The following is a 19833-nucleotide window of genomic DNA, read 5'->3' as shown; positions in this document are numbered from 1 at the left end:
AACTTCGGGTGAGTGAGATAACAAAAAGCAAGTCTTCTTGCAGTGGAAAGGGACCCCCCCACCCTTTCTCCCCTTCCAGGTACCAAGGCCCTATATTTCCTTGTCATTTTGCATTTTGTGCCTTTTTATATTTCTCCAACCCGTATTGTTTGTTCTGCTGTTTGTTTTTTTATATTTTGTTAACCCTGTTTTTTGTCAATGATTGTAAGTGTCTAACCTTTGTTGAATCCTGCCCCCTTGGGGCACTGTAGTGTCCACTATACCCTCTGATTTATGCCTGTTATGTTCCCAGTATTAAAAGGTATATGGTTACTTCCCCATTGGTGGTCTGGCTCTGGTCTATAGGAGGAGGAGAGTCCCTACACCTCCCACAGCACTTGTGCACCTGCTTTGATCCCTTCAGTTAGAGAGGGGGTACCTCTTGGAGTACCACCCAGGTTACACTTGCTTAGCATTACTATGAACTTTATAGCAGTTGCAGGGATAGAGGCCATGTATTCAGGGCACCTTTTATCTACCCAAACTGTAAAACCACTCTCCCTCGCTATAGTCTCCTGCCTCATTCACTTTGCAACTTTCAGCTTTTGCAATGTATGAACTAGAAGTCCCACAGACAGTAGACTCCTCCCCTGTGCAAACATGTTTTAACCACAAAGCACTCAGTTCCAGGAACTGTAAAGAAGAAATTGTGTGTTAGTGGTCACAGACCCTTCTGCCCCTTTCTCACAAAGCCTAAGTTCAGTCTTTTTACCAGCCTCCTTACCCAGCCAGTGTCAATTATCTTATCCAATCTCTTTTCCAAAACCCCATCCCATGGCTCCAGGTCAGGGGCGGGAAATTTATTTTGGGCAAAGGGCCGCTTTCTGAGTTTTGGCAAGCCATTGAGGGCCACATGACAGGCAGCCCAGGGCAGATTAATATTAGTTTTCTAAATTTTTTAGGGGCCCCGCAGTCCGTATAGAATGGCCTGGCAGGCCGCATCTGGCCCCCAGGCTGCATTTTACCCACCCCTGCTCCAGGTCATCTTTCTCTAGCTCCAAGTGGTCACCCTACAGTCCTGTTCTTCTCATTAGCTTCTACCCTTAGTCCCCTTTCCTCACATGGCCTTTCGAGTCTCACATTTCCTTGTATTTTTTTTTCACCTGGTCCTAGTCCTCAGCCCCATAGTTCCTTGCCCAATCTCTCTTCCCAGTCTATTCAACCCTGTTCCCATTTGTCTCTCACCTCTATTCCTCATCACCCTGCTTCCTCAGTCTTCCCCCTAGCTCTCAGTTTATCTCCTCTCCCAGACACAGTCCCATTCATCCTCCCCTAGTCCCAATCTACTCTCCCCTTTCCCAAGACCAGCTCCAGTTCCCTTGTATTTGAGTTAGACAACATCATCCTCCACACTGCTTGGACACGGAGAGAAAAAGGACCCAGGGGAAAGATCAGATCACTTTCCCCAGTTCCAGTGCCTGGCACCAGATGGATAGTTGCCAGGAACAACAATTTCAGGGAAAGATGTTTCAAGGGTTAAACCTTCACACCACATCTTCACAAGCGAGTGAGCCCAGCTTGTTCAAGCCAGCTCCTGGTACTGCAGTCAGCATGCCTGGGTCTGCATTTAAAGAACTGCCCTAACAAGCTGATCTCCACTGCAAAACATGATACACTCTCTCATTTTGTTTGAGAATCTCTCTGCCTCTGCATTTTCCAGCCCTAGAGCCCCTGCCATCCAGATTCTTGCTTTTGGGTGACCTTTGGACTCTGACCTCAGCCTAGCATGCTTGCTTCAGTCTCTGGCTGGACATCCTATCTAGTTTAGGTCTGACATCCTGGCTGCTGACCTTCAGCATTTGACCTTTACCTCAGATCTGCCTCTTGTCTTTCACCCTTTATTTGGTACTCTGACTCCTAACTTGTACCTGGTATCTTGTTCCCTGCCCTGTGACTTTGTTCCCTGATTACCATCCATGACCCAAAGCTCTAGCAAGTATTATTAGACTGAGCTACAGCAGTGGCCCTTGACAGTCATACTCAAACCACATCTGACCTGAGATTATGCATGCTCAGTGTAGACAAACTCTAAGGAATTCAGCTGCCAAACCAATCAGGCTCTACTGAGCCTGTCTGAACTGAGATCATTCAAAAGCTCGTAACTTGACTACATTTCTAGCCTCTAGTCTCTCTTCTGTGTCAAACTCCAGGTTTTTGAGGATCTGACTTTTGTATTTTTTTTTTACTAAAGATCCCCAGATTATTATAGGTGTTAGAGGATACTTTGCAAAATGAGCTGAAGTGGATCTTCTTGTGGACTACTGAAGAGACAATCATCTTTGACAAGTTTGTCTAATATCTCAGACCACCACACACCAGGTGATCCTATGTTGTGGGAATGGCAAAAGACATATCCCTGCTACCAAGTAACCCTTCTCCATATCAGACTTGAAAGATATGGAAGACTCCAAAGTATGGCGATACAAGATTTCCTTTTATTTATTTAAAACAAAGAAACCAACCAACCAAAACCACTTCTGTTTTTTCAGTATGGGAAAAATAACCATTTCTAAGATTATGGTAAGATCAGAGGAAACTATGAGCTAATTTTGCTGAAGCTTTTCACATAAATTTATCCTGAAACAGCTTCCAGGTAACGAAAATTCAAACATGAATAATTTACATGTGGTAAATTTATGAACAGTTAGAAACCAGGTTCTATTGTTAATTTTGCCCGACACTTTACTATGCACAGTGCTGCCTGTAACATATATTGATTATATTTGGGTGCATATATACATGCATTTACTCCAGCCAAGATGTACTGTGCAGTAATTTACACATCTATACTTTGTCCTACAGTGACCTACTGATGTGCTACATCACTGTACAGCACACTGTGGCAATGTAGCAATCACATGTGTCTACACATGATCATCAGCTATGTCACCATAGCGGCGCCCTCCCCTGTTACAGCATGCTGGTGTGATGACATAGTCGTGAAATCTGACCATGTGCCGCATGCATGGCACTATAACCATCCATACTATGCCATGCTTCAGTACTTCCAAGAGAAAGTACTAAAGCATGGTGCCGTAGCAATGTCACCATACAATGACATGTAGATGTGCCCAGTAAGGGTTTTTCGGTAGGTTTAAGGAGAAGATTTGCTCTCAGTTCCCTGCAACCCTGCAATGTGACAGCTGTTTCCTGGCCCTGAGGGGCTGCCTGCTGCTGGGCTGGGGACAATGTCTCCTTCCCCTGGCAGCAGGGAGCTACTGGCCCTGGCTCCCCAGTCTGCGTCACGGGCTTGGAAAAAGCTGCAGGGGAGCGGCAGGTCCCAGCCTCCTGCCCCACTAGTGAGGCAGCTAGCACCTAGCTAGCTTCTATCTGCTCTATTGCTGGATCAGAGCAGGGAGTTGAGACCCGTTCCAACCCCACGGCTCTTTCTATCCCTGTGCCTTGATCAACCAATTAGGACAGGGGTCTGGGACCTGCCCCTCAGCACGACAGTTCCTGGTTATCTCCGGGCCATGCAGGGAAGCCTGCATGTGCAGCCTGGCATTGGCTGAGGACTGCTCAAAACAGGTCAGTCCCCCAGCTACTTCCAGGCACGCATGCTTCCCCGTGTAGCCTGGGGCTAACTGGGAACTGTCTCAGTCAGAGGCAGGTCCCAGCCAACTCTAGGCTGGGCAGGGAACTGTCCCCATGCAGAGAGCTCCCAGCCCCTGCTCTGTGATCGCAGAGCTGGGTGTGAGGTGGGGGGAACAGGCTGGGGAGATTGTCCCCCACAGCTCTGCACTCATGGAGCTGGGCAGGGAACAAGCTCCCCAGCCCCTGCCTGCAGGGAGCTCCCAGTACTGGCTCCAGGATGGCAAAGCCACTGCTGGGAGATCCTTATCTCCCAGCCTGAGACCTGTGGCCCTCTGGCCGCAGAACCACTTCTGAGAGATAAGGGTCTCCCAAGTGCCCCTGCCCTTCATCACAGTGGTGGAGTAGGGGCTGGGAGATAAGGATCTCCTAGCCCCCCACTCTGCAATTGTGATCTGGGAGCAGGGGTCTTGGAGCTCCCTGTTGCCATGGCAGGGGGGACATAGTCCCTGCCGGGGCTCTTGTGGTGAAGCCCACCCTGGCAGCAGGCAGCTTCCAAGAGCAGGGACATACCTCCCACACTTTCATTGATGGCAGACTGGGACCAGGTTTGGTTCCTGGCCAGGCGTCTACACAAGCACTATGGCACCATTACTAATGCAAAGTAAATTTGCTACTTTCATTTGCAGCTATCAAATTTAGTTAGGATTAGGGAGATTTGGTGGGAGTGTTTACACATGCATTTAAGCTTGCCTAAATTTAATGTGCATTAGCTTAACAGTCATTAAGTGGGTTTAGACAGGCACCTACATATGCAGTCATTAAAGCTCATTAACGCTGTGTATGGACTGACTTGGGACTAAAGCGCTTTAACATATCTACTGTAAGTTAATGCGCTTTAACTATTTGTGCCTAAATTCACCATTTTAATGTGCATTAAAGGCACACACAGGTAGATACGAACCCTTAATGCATATTAACTTAAAGCGTCACGTGTAGACCCACCCACTGTGAAGTAAGCATGTGCACATGAAGATTCATTTGCCATTAAGTGTCTGGTATAGACGTGCCCTCTACATGATGCAGAACCACATGAGAATTGAAATGCATCCACTGATCCCATAATTTATCTTGTCTTTCTATTATTCTTCTTACTCCTCCATATGACCCTAGTTTCATCCTCTTCACATTCCAATCCTCAAGCAAGTTTCAATGGGTGACATTTCAAAAAAAAACCAAAAAATCAAATTAAGACAGTTCCTTCTTTTGCCCTAAATGAGGTTTCCCACTCTCCCAAAAGTTCCTTTTATAAAGAATTTACATTGGCCGGAGACGGGATGGATAATATGCAGTCCAGGAAATATCACAGATTGAAGGTCATGACCTTTTGGCATTTGAACCTTTATAATGCTGAGCATAGAAGATTCTCAGCTTCACAGTACACACACAGTACTTGCTGCTAGCCCTGAAAGACAATAAGATACTGGAATTCAAAAACAAAGCACGGTTAGTCCCTTAGCATTCCTCAGTCTCTGACCAATAATAGTAATGTGGAGTAATCTCTTGAATATCAACATTGAGCAAGCTGAGCAGGTCATCCCAAGTGGCACTGATAAAAGCCACATATTGTATAGGCTGCATGTGCCATGCACACTGCAGACAAACTATTTTAGGATGCTTTACAGCATCTTCCAAAATGTTATTCTGGCTGGTTTTTTTATTCCCTTGTCTGTAAAGCCAAGTGCATGAGTAACCATGAAGCCAGCTGTGCAGGAAACAGATGGAGAGAAAAAAAAACCCTTATAAATATATCACCTGAAAAACCTTCTTAAAATAGACTTTCTATACATAAATCTGTCAGAATGTAATGCCTGGTATCTTGGGGCCTTGACAGAAGAGAAGTGGGACCCACTGTGAAGGAAAGATTTTTATATTTTGAATGGTACTCCCTCCTCTTCTTCTCACTATTTTTAGCCCTGCAAGATTCTGATGTTTCAGACTTCAACTCCATAACAAGCCTATGTATTAGAAAGCTTTTGCTGACCTAAGACTAAGCATCAATTATGCTAGGACCCAACTCAGGGCGATTTGGGGGGCAGAAAGCATGCTTTATGTTGTGGAGAAGGAAGAAAATTTAGTGGGCAGGCTAATTTTTTTAAAACAGAATACAAATATTTTTGAAGCTTCTCTGAGGATTGGAATTTTAAAATACCACGCAGAGTCCTGAAAGGTTGATCAGTGAGCAGAAGTCAGCTGATGCCAGCAAGGATATCTAATTATGTGCATATTATTCCATGCCTGTATATTTATTTCTCAGAGCAGCTGTACATAGATGCAAACCAAAGCAAAAACAGAATCAAATCATGTGGTTTCAGTTTGATTTAATGAAAATATTGTCCCCTCTGATAAGCATGTTATCCAAAATGTCAGTGCTGACCTACTTAGTGGGGCAATGTCCAAGTGATTCACTGGTGGGGGTGGGGAGCAACCTTAAGTCAGTAAATGTATGTGTGTGTTTATCTACAATGCAAAGCAACTGTGCCAAGCAATGGCACCCCAAATACTGCACTGCTCTATGCAGGCTATTTCCTGAACTGGAACCTTTGTACCTCAGAGTCAAAGCATGGAAAAAATATGCCTGGCCAGCTGCCTCTCACCCTTAGGCAATGCCCAGGGCACATGCCCCATTTGCCCACCCCATGTTACACTACTCGTGTAACTGCTGAGTGACAGTGTCATTTCACACACCAGCAGGAAGCAAATGTGGCTACACTGCTCCAGGTTGGGAAGCAGTGTATGCAGAACCTCACTGTGTATTTGAGGGCAATGCTGTCTAGTGCTGCAAGTCTGAAGTGTGATAAAATAGCCATGGTCAACTGCACATCGGAAAGAACAGCAAATATTCAATTGCAAATATATTCATATGCAGAACTGTTCTTGCTCATGACTATGACTGCATATTCAGATGATCCTCACATAAACAGCATTTTTGCACCTAACTCTGATCTGAAAAGATTTATACTCAATTAAGCCAAAAAAGTAAACTCAGGCAATTCACAACCTGATTGCAGATGTTCCACAAAAAGAAAAAAAGCTAAATGTAACAAATTATTCACAGTGGATGCAGTTGGCAGCAAATACTAAATGACTGTGCAGTACCCGGCGGGCACATGGGTCCAGGGGGCACATGGGTCATTTCTGATTCTATTGCACAGTAGCAACAACTTACTGTGTAGTAACCTGTTGCTACTGCACATTAGTGGCAGTGTCTCTCCTTTATTATAAGTCCAATAACACATGGATCAGAGGGAGAAAACAAAATATAACTATTAAGTAGAAAAAAATGCCTCTAAAATATTCCCAATATTTTTTCTGTAGACAAGAATATCATTTATCTTAGCTGGGTCCAAGGTTTTTAAATAAATGGTGCCTCATTACAAAGTTTTTCCCCTCTCCAACCTGCTGCTATATGAGGTTGATGGCCCAGTGTAGAAGGCAATTTTAACACTGCTACATCTCTGACAGATTGAACAAAAGCATGATTTCTACAGCACCTATTTGGCTCAGTGCTAGTTTGAAAGTAGGGGACAAATTCATGTGATTAAATGCATCATTTTGCTGAATTGGGGCCTAAAATAGAAGCACAGTTCAAATCAAGTTTCCCTCTAAGTGGCCTCTTGGACATTCAAGAGGCAACTATGTAAATGTGCAGAGATACAGTGTGGGTATCTATGCTCCTTGGTGGCAATTTCAGGATCAGCAGAAACGTTCACTAGTACAAAACAATGTAGGTCTCTCTGTCTCCTCATCTATAAGGACTGAATGCTGATTCCCTGGCTTCACCTGCCTTGTTGACTCAGAAGGAAAGAACCTATTTAAATTCTCAAACTCACTTTCCCATATTGTCTATCATTATGCTGAGAATGAGGGTATAAATTAATTTTATTTTGACTATTTAAACATTATCATCTCCAGTTTAGTTTATCTGGGATGGGGAGATGAGGAATTTATTTGGTTTGTACTATGTTTGTTGCTAACTGGTGTTTTATATTCACTTACATGCATCTAGACATTATGATAGCTGCATTTGTTATAAATCAAAACATAACTAACGGTATTTTAAACTAAGTAAGATGGCTTCCTCTTTTTAACTAATCAGATTATTTAATAATTAAGAAGCTTTATAGGTGTGGCAGTGCTAACCTATTGGCTACATCCATACGAGCACACCTGTATTTTGTGGTATCTCAAAGTCTTTTGAGGCACTGCAAAATGCACCCAATGCACGATTTGGTTTTCCGCACTGCAAATATGCAGCATAGAGCCAAATTTAGATTCCAGCAAATCCTGGTATAAAAAAAAAATCATGGAAAAAAAGTGGGACAGTGCATGTGGTGGCAGAGTGCACCACCTAAAACAGGAGCCTGGCTGGCCAAAGCCATGCTCTGGCTACTGGCCAGGCTCCGCGCTCCCAGATTGCCACCACTGGAGCCTTGGGAGGCCCCCGGGATCTCAGGTAAGGCTGCTGGGGCCAGCCCAGATCCTGGCCCCAGCAACCCTTACCCCACCTGGAGCATTTTTTCCCCATGCTAACCCCACATGCAGGAGCGTATGCTGGCGCAAAAAGTAGCAGCACAAATTTGTGCCCCTGCTTTTTCCCCCACAGCATCCGTATCCCCCTTCTTATGCAGATGCAGCCATTGAGTGTTTTCACAGGACTGTATCATGAATTAATAAGCCTATTACTAGTTTCAGTAGAAATAATTTTGCTTCCCTATAACGTCACTCCTTATGCTTTTGAGTCAGGGGCAGGGACGGGGGGAGGGACACCAGTGTGCTTAGTCCCATTGTGATTGCTAATGTATGAACACAGAAAGGTAGGCCCTGTTTTATATATCTCACAATCTCAGGGGATGGGAAACAAATTAAGAAGAGTTACAATGGGAAGGGACATATCACAAAATGGCTGACATGAAATTACTCTATAATATGTAAAAGCTAAATACAAAAATCTTACCACTGAATAAAAATGGCTAACATGCCACTACTTAGCCTTCATCTACTGCAGGAAAACTGAGGACAACAGGGTAAATCCCACCTGTAACTCATTTCATTTGACTGAAAGTCTGTGCCCTAATTATAGAATGTGTGTGTTTTTGCTTATGGGCATGTCCATGTTGGAAAAATAATTAGGTCCTTAATGCAAGTTACTTAACTTTTGTTAAAAGTAGGGGTGCACCAATAAAGATTTTCTTGGCCGACACCAATAGCCAATGATTAACCAACCATATCAGCTGATACCGATCTGATAAGTCAGAGGTGGGCAAAATGTGGCCTAGGGGCCGGATGAGACCTGCCAGGCCATTCTATCCAGCCTGTGGGGCCCCTAAAAAATTTAGAAAATCAACATTAATCTGCCTGGAAGCAGGGGTAGAAGAAGCTTGCCCTGTTTCCCATGTTATATCTATTCTGTAGATAAACCAAGAAGCCCTATTCTAGAACTGCCAGTCTGACACCTTCTACCAGAATTGAAACCAGTGAGAAAAATAAGAAAAACCTGCATATGTATAGAGGGGGAAAAAAAATAATCACTTACCCACTAGTTCCAGGTCTCTGGGCCTGAGAGAAACGCCAGTCAGTATTAGGCTGTGCTTGCTGCAAGGGAAAAGAAAAGTGTTTTAATGTTTCTATTCTTGACTTTAGATATCAGAGCAACCTGGTCCAAGATTATTCCAAAGTGAAAATCGAGATATGCTGAAGAAGGGCTGTAAATAGATAAAAGAGCATAATTTTAAAATGAAATTGAGCAATACGAAAAGTTTTTTTTTTTCAAGGGAAACAAACCAACCAGGACAAACAAACAAAATAAACAATGAGACTCTGTCCCTTTCCCTGTCCCCTTCTTTCCATAATATTTCTGAAGCAAGATTTTTGCTAGGAAGCATAACAGAACAAGTCAATGAATAATTTTCCAAAAGCAGGTTGGGAAACCAATCTGTGAAAGAAATGAAGCATATGATAAAAACTGATGACATCAATTTAACTTGAAGAACTCTATAAATGTAATGAGCCTGGGAGGAAACAGAGCTAACTGACACTGAGAAGGGTATGTTTAAATAGCAAAAGCTAGAATAATATCAAAACTTCCTAATCCATCCTTTCTCTGTTTTTAAAAATGCCTGAACCCAATCCTGGCTACACAGTCTGTATTTTGATCAGTCTCTTCCTGGATGCTGTTGTCTTTGATGAACTGCAATATATTTTTCTGTCCATGGCAAAAACAAGTTGCCTTCCACAATAACATGCATTATTTGTTTAGGGGACACAAGAGACTACAGACATAACAGCACTCTAAAAACTTGGTTACTGGCCTTGAATTACTTTCCACCCACATTGTTTTATTATCAGACAATGGACAATTTGTAAATAAAGAAATACATGAAACAGCTTTGTCTATTTCTGGTTTGAATCAACTCTTTGTGAAGAAAGCTAAATGGCAGAACTGTTTTCTGTCTGAAATACAAGTAGTTCTAAGAATCATTCTAGCCATGTTCTTAATTAACTTGGGAGTAATAATGTGCTACCTGAAACACTACAAAGATTTCTCTTGAGCTATGCTGGGAATGAGCAGTCTAGGCTCTATAAAGCAGAACAGCAGCCATACAAGATAATACAGCCTGTACATGCAATTAGTAATGAAAATGGAAACAGCTGACCTAGTTTTTCATTTCACAGAAGATTTGATATCACTAATTTACCCAAGCATTGGTGATTATGATAAAGAAAAACAGAAGGATAACTGCTGACTTCCCCAAAACAGAGACATCATTGCTGTATAAGTTGGGTGTAGACTAAATAGCAGACAAATAAGAACTATACACTCAGTCACATACACAGGTACAAAAATATATGCATACTAGGCTACTAGTTTTTTAAATGTATATGCAATAATGTATATAAACAAATGCACAAAATCATTTTGTAAAAAAGGCCTCCTTTCTTATTTTCTAAAATGATGTTCTAATTGTCACTTTCTATTTTAGGACAGAGGGTTACAGACATCAATATGATTTTAAAGCTGAATCCCAAATTATCAAAACTAGGTGTCTAAATAATTGGGTATTTAAACAAAAGTAGCTTTTTTCAGAGGTGTTAAACATCCCCACATTGTACTGAAGTGAGAGGGAGATGCGAGTGCACAGCATATTTTACAATGGAAACATGTATTTAGGTACATTAGTATGGATTTCTGCACTTCACTTTAGGGCTCCCAGTTTAAAGAAGTCTGGTATGGTCAGCGGGTAATACAACACCCAACTCATCAACTGATAATTTCTATAGCACACCTGTAAAATATTGAAACAAAGAAGCCTGTTTCATAAACCACTCTGTTCCAAGTATAGCTTAAGGTCCATAAAGTGGCAAAAGTTAAACATGAAAAACTTTCACATACAATTAATAAGGCAATATATTATGCCAAAAACAACAACACACAAAAATGCCTTTAAATGTCATGGAAAAAAAATCAACCCAAATCCCCAGACCAGCTACTGCTAATGTAGGAGCTTTAATTCTAGTAGTAGATGCTATTTACACCTTCACCGCCCCTGCCTCTTGCTAGGGGGGTGATGGCAGTAGCTGTTCTCCAGAAGGCTGCTAAGTGTATTTAAAGGACTGGAAGAGAACAGCATGCTAACATGAGTATTTATGGGTAGCTGCACTAACAGACAGTACAACAAGGCACAAATTAATCTTACCCCATCACAAGGACTGGCTAAGGTGCTGCCCACCTGCTCAAAGGCAGCCATGCTTTCTCCAGTAGAAGAATGGCTGAAAGGTTTTATGAAGAGGAAGTCACCTTGATCAGACATTGGAGATAAACAAGATTTGTAGCATTGTGCCTGGGAAACCAGGCCAGTTCCTCCAAGGCCTGGTTTCAGCTGCCCACGAAAATATGTGGTGGGCTCATGGCCAGCCCTCCTGCAACAGAATATGCTAGGCCAGCCCACAGCTCCAGGGCTAGCTTTGAGGCACTTAGCACCCAAAATGGCTAGCATTGCACACACTACCAGAGAGATGGCTACCAAAGAAATTATGAGATAGAGGGTTAAACTGGAAGCTCTGGATGGTGATTTAGGAAGTTCCATGGACTTGGCAAAGTCTTGCAGGCTGTTCTCTTCCAAGGGAATGAGGAGAGTAACTGAAGCTGACAGAGAGGGAGTCCCATTATCTTGCACCAGGACCACCAGCCTGTGGGACAGGCCCAATTCCCTGAGGGACTGAGTTATTCGTATCTCCCCTGAGTGGTGCTCTACACTGAAAGGACATGGCTCACTGCTCTCCTGAAGCAAGTAAGACAGCCAAGCATTGTGACCACTGTCAGCATCAACAGCCACAATTTTGGTTACCAGGTAGCCAGGTTCTGCAGAGGCCGGGACAGCCTGCTGGAAGGCAGAGCCCTCCGGAACTGAGGGATAGATAATGGTGGGAGCATTGTCATTCTGATCCAAAACAAACAAGTGGACTATGGCCGTGCTGCTCAGAGGTGGAGACCCAGCATCCTTCACCTCCACAGGCACCTGGAACACTTTCTCCTGTTCATAGTCTAAAGCTTGCAAAGTATAGATGGTGCCATTTTCCTGGTTGATGTGAAAAAAGGTTGATAAAGGTAAATCCTGGCCTCTATGATCCACAATGGAGTATGACAGCTTGGAGCTGACACCTACATCAGGGTCAGAGGCTGATACAGAGAAGATGGATGTCCCAGGAAGTGTGTTTTCCTGCACATGAGCTGTATAGGAAGGGCTGGAAAACCTTGGTGCATTGTCATTCATATCAGCAATCTGAAGGAAGATGGTTTTCTGTGTGGAGCGCTGAGGGGACCCAGAGTCTGTGGCTCTCACTGTGATGTTGTAGCCAGCAGCTTTTTCCCGGTCCAAAGGCCCATCTGTAACCACGGAGTAATGCCCTTTGAAGGAAGTCACCAACTTAAATGGAAGGTCTTTAGTTATGTGCAGATGGACTTGTCCATTTTCCCCAGAGTCACTGTCCTTGGCAGCAATGAGTGCAATCACAGTGCCATGGGGTGCATTTTCTTGTACTGGGCTGGACACAGAGGTGAGCACAATCTCTGGGCTGTTGTCATTGACATCAACCAGCTCCACTCTCAGGTTGCAATGACCCTCCATTGCTGGGGATCCCTTATCTCTGGCTCGAACTGTGATCTCATAAGCACTGGATTCCTCAAAATCCAAAAGGGCTTTGGTTCTGATCTCCCCTGTGAGAGGGTCTAAGCTAAATTGCCTGGGAAGCTTATCTGGAGCGTTATTGCTGGCTTTGAAAGAATATTCAACCTCCCCATTGGGGCCTTCATCCAAATCTGTGACATTCACCTTTGTAACCAAGGTGCCCACTGGTAGATTTTCTTCCAGATAAATGGTGGAAATGGGAGGTTCACACACAGGAGAGTGGTCATTGGCATCCAGGACTTGAATCATGATCTGGGCAGTGCCTGACCTAACTGGATTCCCACCATCCAGAGCAGTGAGGGTCAGATGATGGGCAGCCACCTTCTCTCTATCCAGGGATCTCTCAAGCACTATCTCAGGCATTTTAACACCATCCCCCCTCACGCTTATGCTCAGGGCAAAGTAATCACTGGGACTGAGCTGGTAGGTGGAGATGGAGTTGGAGCCCATATCCGGGTCTTCTGCTACCTCGAGGGGCAGCCGAGTCCCAGGACTAGCGACTTCGCTGATCTCCAAGGAGACTTCCTGCTTCGGGAACTTGGGGGCGTTGTCGTTGACATCCAGGATGTCCACCTCCACGCGGTGCAGCTGCAGGGGGTTCTCCAGCACCAGCTGGAGGTGCAGGGAGCACGTGGCGCTCAGCCCGCACAGCGCCTCCCGGTCTAGTTTCTCATTCACAAGTAAGACTCCGCTGGCCAGGTTCACCTGGAAATACTCGCGCCCGCCTTCGCTGACCAGGCGCAGGTTGCGGGCAGCCAGGCTCCGCACGTCCACCCCCAGCTCCTTCGCCAAGTCCCCCACAAAAGAGCCCGGCTCGCGGTCCTCGGGCACGGAGTATCGAGTCTGTGCAGCGGCCGGATCCGCCAGGGAGAAGGCGGCGCCGAGGAGCAGGAGCTGCCATTGCAAACGCCGTCTCCAGTGCATGCCGAGCCGCGTCTGGCGGGCGTGTGAGCGCTGCAGTCCGGCGGCGCCGCCTGCCCCCGGCTCCGGACCGACCGCTGCGCCGCCGGTTCCGAGATCCCCGGAGCCCCGTTCTCAGCTGCACCCGGGTGACCCGAAAGGGCGACGCGGCTGCAGGAAGGCAGCTGGAGCTGGGGGTGGGGAGCCGATCACAAAGGCACCGTTCAGGAGCTCATTGGCAAACAGCGGCGCAAAGTCGGCAAGCACTGGAGACTGACAAGCGACACATCGCACCTCCCAGCAGCGTCGCCCCTTCCCCAAACCCCCTCCTCCCCCGCCGCCCAGCCTGCTCCCCTTGCCCCAGCCCCGTCGCTTCCACACCCGGCAGGGAGGAACTCCGCGAGTCGCTGACAAAGCGAAACCCGGAGCCCCGCGCGGACTGTCAGCTCCCGCCCGCCAACAAATCCGAAATTGCAGGTGCTGAGCACTGAGCAGGCAGAGCTGCCGGCGAGCCCTGGGGCTTGACACGACCCGCCAGGGCGCGTCGGGGGAGCAGGCGGGCAGAGCGCTCGCCCCCCTCCCCGGCCGGGCTGCCTGCACCGAGCGGTATCCCGCGTGCGCCTTCAAACCCTCAGGCTACTTGTGTCTCCTGCCTCTAGGACCCAGGCGTGAGCAGGCAGGCTGGGGCGCACGGGCCGGGGTCTCTGACCAGGCTGGGTCAGCTTGGGGGCGCCGGAGCCGCAGGGTCAGTACTTGATGCTCACCTCACTAGAGTAGCAGGGATCAGGTGCGTTGCTGCCCGAGGTGTTTCCCGAGGGTTTCATGAACATGAACTCGCTGATGTCCGAGACTGGGGAAAAGCAGGATCTGTATCCCCGGGCGGGGGGAGCCGTGGGGGTCACCTGGACACCGATCATGGTGTCCGCTGCGCTGGGCTGGTACTGCAAGTGTCCTAACAAGTGGTTCGGGGGAGGACCGAGTGTGTCCCCCTGGGCACAGCAGCCGAGGCCGGAGGACTCCGCGCGGGTCTCACGCCTGAGGCATCGGACACCCAGACCCACCAAGCCAGCCAAGGAGATCGCCGAGACGATTGCTAAAGAAGCGATCAAGTACAGAGTTATGTCGGGGATGTTGTCGCTTTCTGCAGTGTGAGCCCTGAGTCCCCGGAAGGCTTCCGGAACACCCTCCTCCAGGAGCACCAGCACAGTGACAGCCGTGGACAAGGGCGGCTCTCCCGCGTCCTTAATCACCACGAGGAGCTCCTGCGCCTCTGCGTCCTGCTCCTCCAGGGCTCTGGCCGTCCTGATCTCTCCAGAGCGCAAGGCCACGCTGAAGAGACCGGCATCCGTAGCCTGCTCCAAGTGGTAGGAGAGCCAGGCGTTCAGTCCGGAGTCCGAGTCCACCGCCCCGATCTTGGCTATTAAGGCCCCGGGGGGAACAGAACGAGGGATCTTGAGCTGAACCGTCGCGTCCCGCCCGGCCGGAGGAAACCGCACGCCGGGTGCATTGTCGTTTTGGTCCGTGACAAAGACGTGCACGACGGTTCTGTTGCTGAGAGGTGGGGAGCCGCCGTCTGAGACTTCCACCTGGACCTGGAAATAGGGGGTTTGCTCGTAATCAAAAGACAGCAGGGAGGAAATTTGCCCATTGCTTGGATGTATGGCGACGTACCGGGAAGGCTCGGCAGCAGGGCCTGGGCCTGCGCCGCTCACAATGGAGTAGGAAAGCCGCGAGTTTTGGTCCAGGTCGAGATCCACTGCAGACACAGTGAGCAGCACTCGCCCCGCCGGGTTGTTCTCCGGCACCATGACCTCGTAGGAAGCTCTCCCGAACCGCGGTGGGTTGTCATTGACGTCTGAAAGGGCAACGGCGAGAACGATGTGTCGGGAGAGAGGGGGATCCCCCAAGTCAGCAGCGACGATGGTGACGTTGTACTGGGGGATGGTCTCGCGGTCCAGCGGGGCACTGGTGAGCAGCGAGTACTGGTGCTCAAAGTCTTTCCGCAGAAGGAAGGGGAGGTCGCTGGGCACCTGGCACTGGACCCTCCCGTGCTCCCCTGAGTCTCTGTCCCTGACATGTAGCACAGCAACTACGGTGCCAGGAGGGGCATCCTCGCTCAGGGAGCTAGAGAAGGAGGTGACAGCTACCTCGGGGGCATTGTCGTTCACATCCGCGACCTCCACCACCACACTGCAGTGCTCCTCCATGGGAGGGGAGCCCATGTCCCTGGCCTCCACTTCAATCTCGTACAAAGCCGCCACTTCGAAATCGACCCTGCCTCGAACGCGGATTTCTCCCGTTTGATCCTCTATTGCAAATATCTCGCGCAAGGCTTCGGAGTTGTGGCTGCTCAGCGAGTAGCGCACGGCTCCGTTAGGCCCTTCGTCCACGTCCGTGGCGTTCAGCCTGGCCACGAGGGTTCCCAGGGGCGCGTTTTCCACGAGGCGGACGCGGTACGAGGGCCTGTCGAAGACCGGGTGGTTATCGTTGGCATCTAAGACCTGGATAGCAATTCGCGCTTTGCTGGACCTGGGCGGGGAGCCGCCGTCCTCAGCCGTCAGAACCAAGTAGTGGACGGCCCTGTGCTCCCGGTCCAGGGCCTTTTCCAGCACCAGCTCCGGGAATTTGCCTCCGTCTGTGCGCGCCTTCACGTTGAGGCTGAAGTTCTCGTTGGCGCTGAGGTGGTAGGTCTGCAAAGCGTTGGAGCCCACGTCCGGGTCCTGCGCCGGCTGGATCGGGAAGCGGGCACCCAGAGACGCCAACTCGTAGATCTGTAACGCGACCTCGCTACTCGGGAACGCCGGAGGGTTATCATTGATATCCACGATTTCCACCTCAATGCGATACAACTCCACCGGGTTTTCAATTGCGAGTTTCAGGTGCAGAGAGCACCGGTAGTTCTGCCCACAGAGATGTTCTCGGTCTATTCTGTCGTTGACCACTATAACCCCTGTGTTCACATTGACAGAGAAATACTGAGAATCAGAATCAGAAAGTACCTGGAGATTGGCAGCCGCCAATTTTGCCACGTCAGTCCCTAGATCCTTAGCAATGTTTCCCACAAAAGCACCCCGCGTCAGTTCCTCCGGGATAGAGTAACGGATCTGCGCGGAAGCACTCTGCAAAAACAAACAGAAAGGGAAGAAACGCGGGAATCCCAGAAACCAGGCAGACTTTCCTGATCTTCGCATCTCGCTAAAATCCACAGAGGGATGCGATGCACTGCAAAGAAAGCCTGTCTGCTTAAACTCCTGGAAGCTGATCTGTGGTTCTGTAACGCAAACGGGGGTGGGGGATGGGGGTCTGTGGTCACTGTTTACCTCTCCCATTCATTGTTTTGGGCTCAAATTGACAGAATCTTGTTCGCCTCCGGTGGAAAGGGGAGGGGTGAGTGCCGATCTCCAATATTAGCCTCTTATTCATTGGCCGAGAGTGTCTTTCCGTTCATCCAATCAGCAGGCACCTTCCCAGTACAGCAACGCAAGCACCAATCCATGTAGGGAAGTTGACACAGTGCAGCGAAGGCCCTTGCAACCTGCAAATTTTAACCTAGAGACACCAGGCAACAAACAGACAATAGAAAGCAAAGCTAACTCGCCGTGATCGCAGCGTGTGTGTCAGCCACGGCGCCTGCAGAACTGTTAGCTGGACTGATGATTTTTCAACAGAAAAGCGTTTTCTCTAAAAACCACTGGATGATCTTTTGAATAAATCAAAACGCTTTAAATTAGACGCAGAAACCCGCAGCCGCTGTCGTTTAAAGTTGAATGTTAGTTAAATGAAAATAAAGACTAATGTCTGTTCCTCTCTTCTTCCCTCCCTCCCCCATCAGATCTCCTAGATAAATATAATTTAAGTACTTGTTTTCACACTCCAGGAATTCATAATCATGTTATAAGGTTTTCATTGCTTAAAGGACAATCAAATGAGAACACACAGGATGAAAGGATCTGGGACTTTCTGACTCACACACTAATTAGCAGCCCGTTGCGTTAGAGTGCGTCTGAAAGATCTAATTTACAAGCGACATTTCTAGCGTTATTTCACACATGCCCAACAACCCAAAGAACCCGTTGGTGGCCCGGCGCACTCACGATGCTGACACATTTTTGTGGTTTGTACCCAGACACGATGCTGCTCTATCCTCGCTCACGCACAAAGTACGTTTTGAGACACAGGGGCACTTGTGAGGAATGAAAGGCAAAAGCACTCTCACCTGGCCGGGTTCGTTCAGTGTATTTTTACCAGGTAGGAAAGCATCAGTTTCCATCGGAAGGGTGCTGGCGGGGGGACAGCTCAGAGGTCTCAGAAACGTGAAATCACTCCTGTCTGACCCCGGAGAAAAGCAGGTCCGATAGCACTGGCTCTGAGTGTCTGCGGGCCTGAGGGTCACCTCCATGTACTTCAGCGTGCCATCCGAGTTCAGTTGAAGCTTTGGGCTGGAGTGTTTGAAAAAATCCCTGGAGGGCGACTCGCTCAGGCCGCAGCAGGGGGACTCTCTGTCTTTTTTCCTAAGGCATTTTGCAGACAGTACGATGAAAGTAACCAGAGAGACCATGCTAATGGCCACTAGCGCAATAATCAGATAGAGGGTCAGGTCAGGTTTAGCTTTGGGATCTGGAAGGAAATCGCGAGCTTTGAAGCTTTCCTCAGACATCTTTTCTTCCAAGGAAACCAGGATGGTGACCGTGCTGGACAAAGCAGGGTCCCCGTTGTCCTTGACGAGCACGAGGATTTTCTGCTCCGCGAGGTCTAAGTCTTGGAACCCGCGGGCAGTCCGGATTTCTCCCGTGTAAGGAGAAACCCGGAACAAGGTGGGATCTGTAGACTGCGGCAGCAGCGAATAGGAGAGCCAGGCGTTATGGCCAGAATCTGCGTCTACCGCTGTGACTTTGGTGACTAGGTACCCCGCTGGTGCAGACTGGGGGACCCTGTGGGGCTCTGCAGCCCCTCCGCCAGTCACCGGGTACAGAATGGCGGGGGAGTTGTCGTTCTGATCCAGAATAAAAATGTAGATGGTCGTATTGGAGCTGAGACGTGGAGACCCAGAGTCCTGCACAGCCACGGGAATCTGCAAGACACGAAACTGCTCAAAATCAAAAGTGCGCTGGGCATAAATATTTCCATCGTCCGGGTTAATATGGACAAAAGACGAGGCAGGGGCGCCCTGGATTTCGCTTTCAACTATAAAGTAAGTGAGACGGGAATTGTCTCCTTCGTCTGGGTCAGCAGCGGACACAGTGCAGAGCAAGGAGCCCGGGGCGTTGTTCTCCTGCAGGAAGGAGTTGTAGAAGGGCTGGGAGAAGCTAGGGGAGTTGTCATTGACGTCGGAGATGTTCAGCAGTATAGTGATCTTCGTGGTTAGAGCCGGGGACCCCGAGTCCCTGGCGGTCAGCTCAATCGTGTACTGGGCAATCTTTTCTCTGTCCAGGCTCTCGCGGGTGATCAGAGAATAGTGGTTGTCGAAGGATTTGATTCTGAATGGCAAACTTGGTGGGATTTCTAGGCTCACCTCCCCGTTGACCCCAGAGTCACGGTCTTGCACATTCAAGAGCCCCACCACGGTTTCCAACGGAGTGTTTTCAGGCACTGGATTCACCAGGGAGGTCATCAGGACCTCTGGGGAGTTATCGTTGGCGTCTTCCACTTCCACCTGAACGACGCAGTGGCCTTCCATTTCCGGCACCCCCTTGTCTTTGGCTTTTATGTGGATTTCATAGAAACCCGTTTCTTCGAAATCCAGAGCTCCCTGAACAGTGATCTCCCCGGTGTGGAGATCTAAGGCGAACAACTTCCGGATTGAGTCGGACGTGTGAACTCCAAAGGAGTACTGTACTTCTCCATTGGGGCCCTCGTCTGGGTCGGTAGCGTTGAGTTTAATGAACCGAGTCTCCAGCGGGGTATTTTCCAGAAGGCTGACCTTGTACACGGGCTGATCGAACAGCGGGGCATTGTCGTTGGCATCCAAAACAACCACGGTTATCTGTGCGGTTCCCGACCGGGCAGGCTTTCCTCCATCGAAGGCGGTCAGGACCAGCTGGTGTTCAGATTGCTCTTCCCGGTCCAGAGCTCGCTCCAGCACCAGCTCCGGGAAAAGTTTGCCATCCTTCAGGTT

General features: G+C 48.3%; 1 protein-coding gene across 1 annotated transcript in view; it reads right to left on the bottom strand.

Moving 5' to 3' along the window:
• Window positions 1-19833, bottom strand: part of LOC149856471 (uncharacterized) — a 92582-nt gene that overhangs the window by 38463 nt on the left and 34286 nt on the right. The window contains exon 5 of the mRNA XM_090064072.1: window positions 9167-9225. Coding sequence (XP_089920198.1) covers window positions 9167-9225 — 59 coding nt within the window. The remainder of the gene's footprint in view (window positions 1-9166; window positions 9226-19833) is intronic.

This window comes from Crocodylus siamensis, chromosome 10 (genome assembly GCF_052110815.1).
Source record: "Crocodylus siamensis isolate JL-2025a chromosome 10, ASM5211081v1, whole genome shotgun sequence".
Taxonomy (NCBI): domain Eukaryota; kingdom Metazoa; phylum Chordata; order Crocodylia; family Crocodylidae; genus Crocodylus; species Crocodylus siamensis.
Note: the sequence above shows the minus strand (reverse complement) of the source record. Positions and strands in the feature narration are given on the sequence as shown.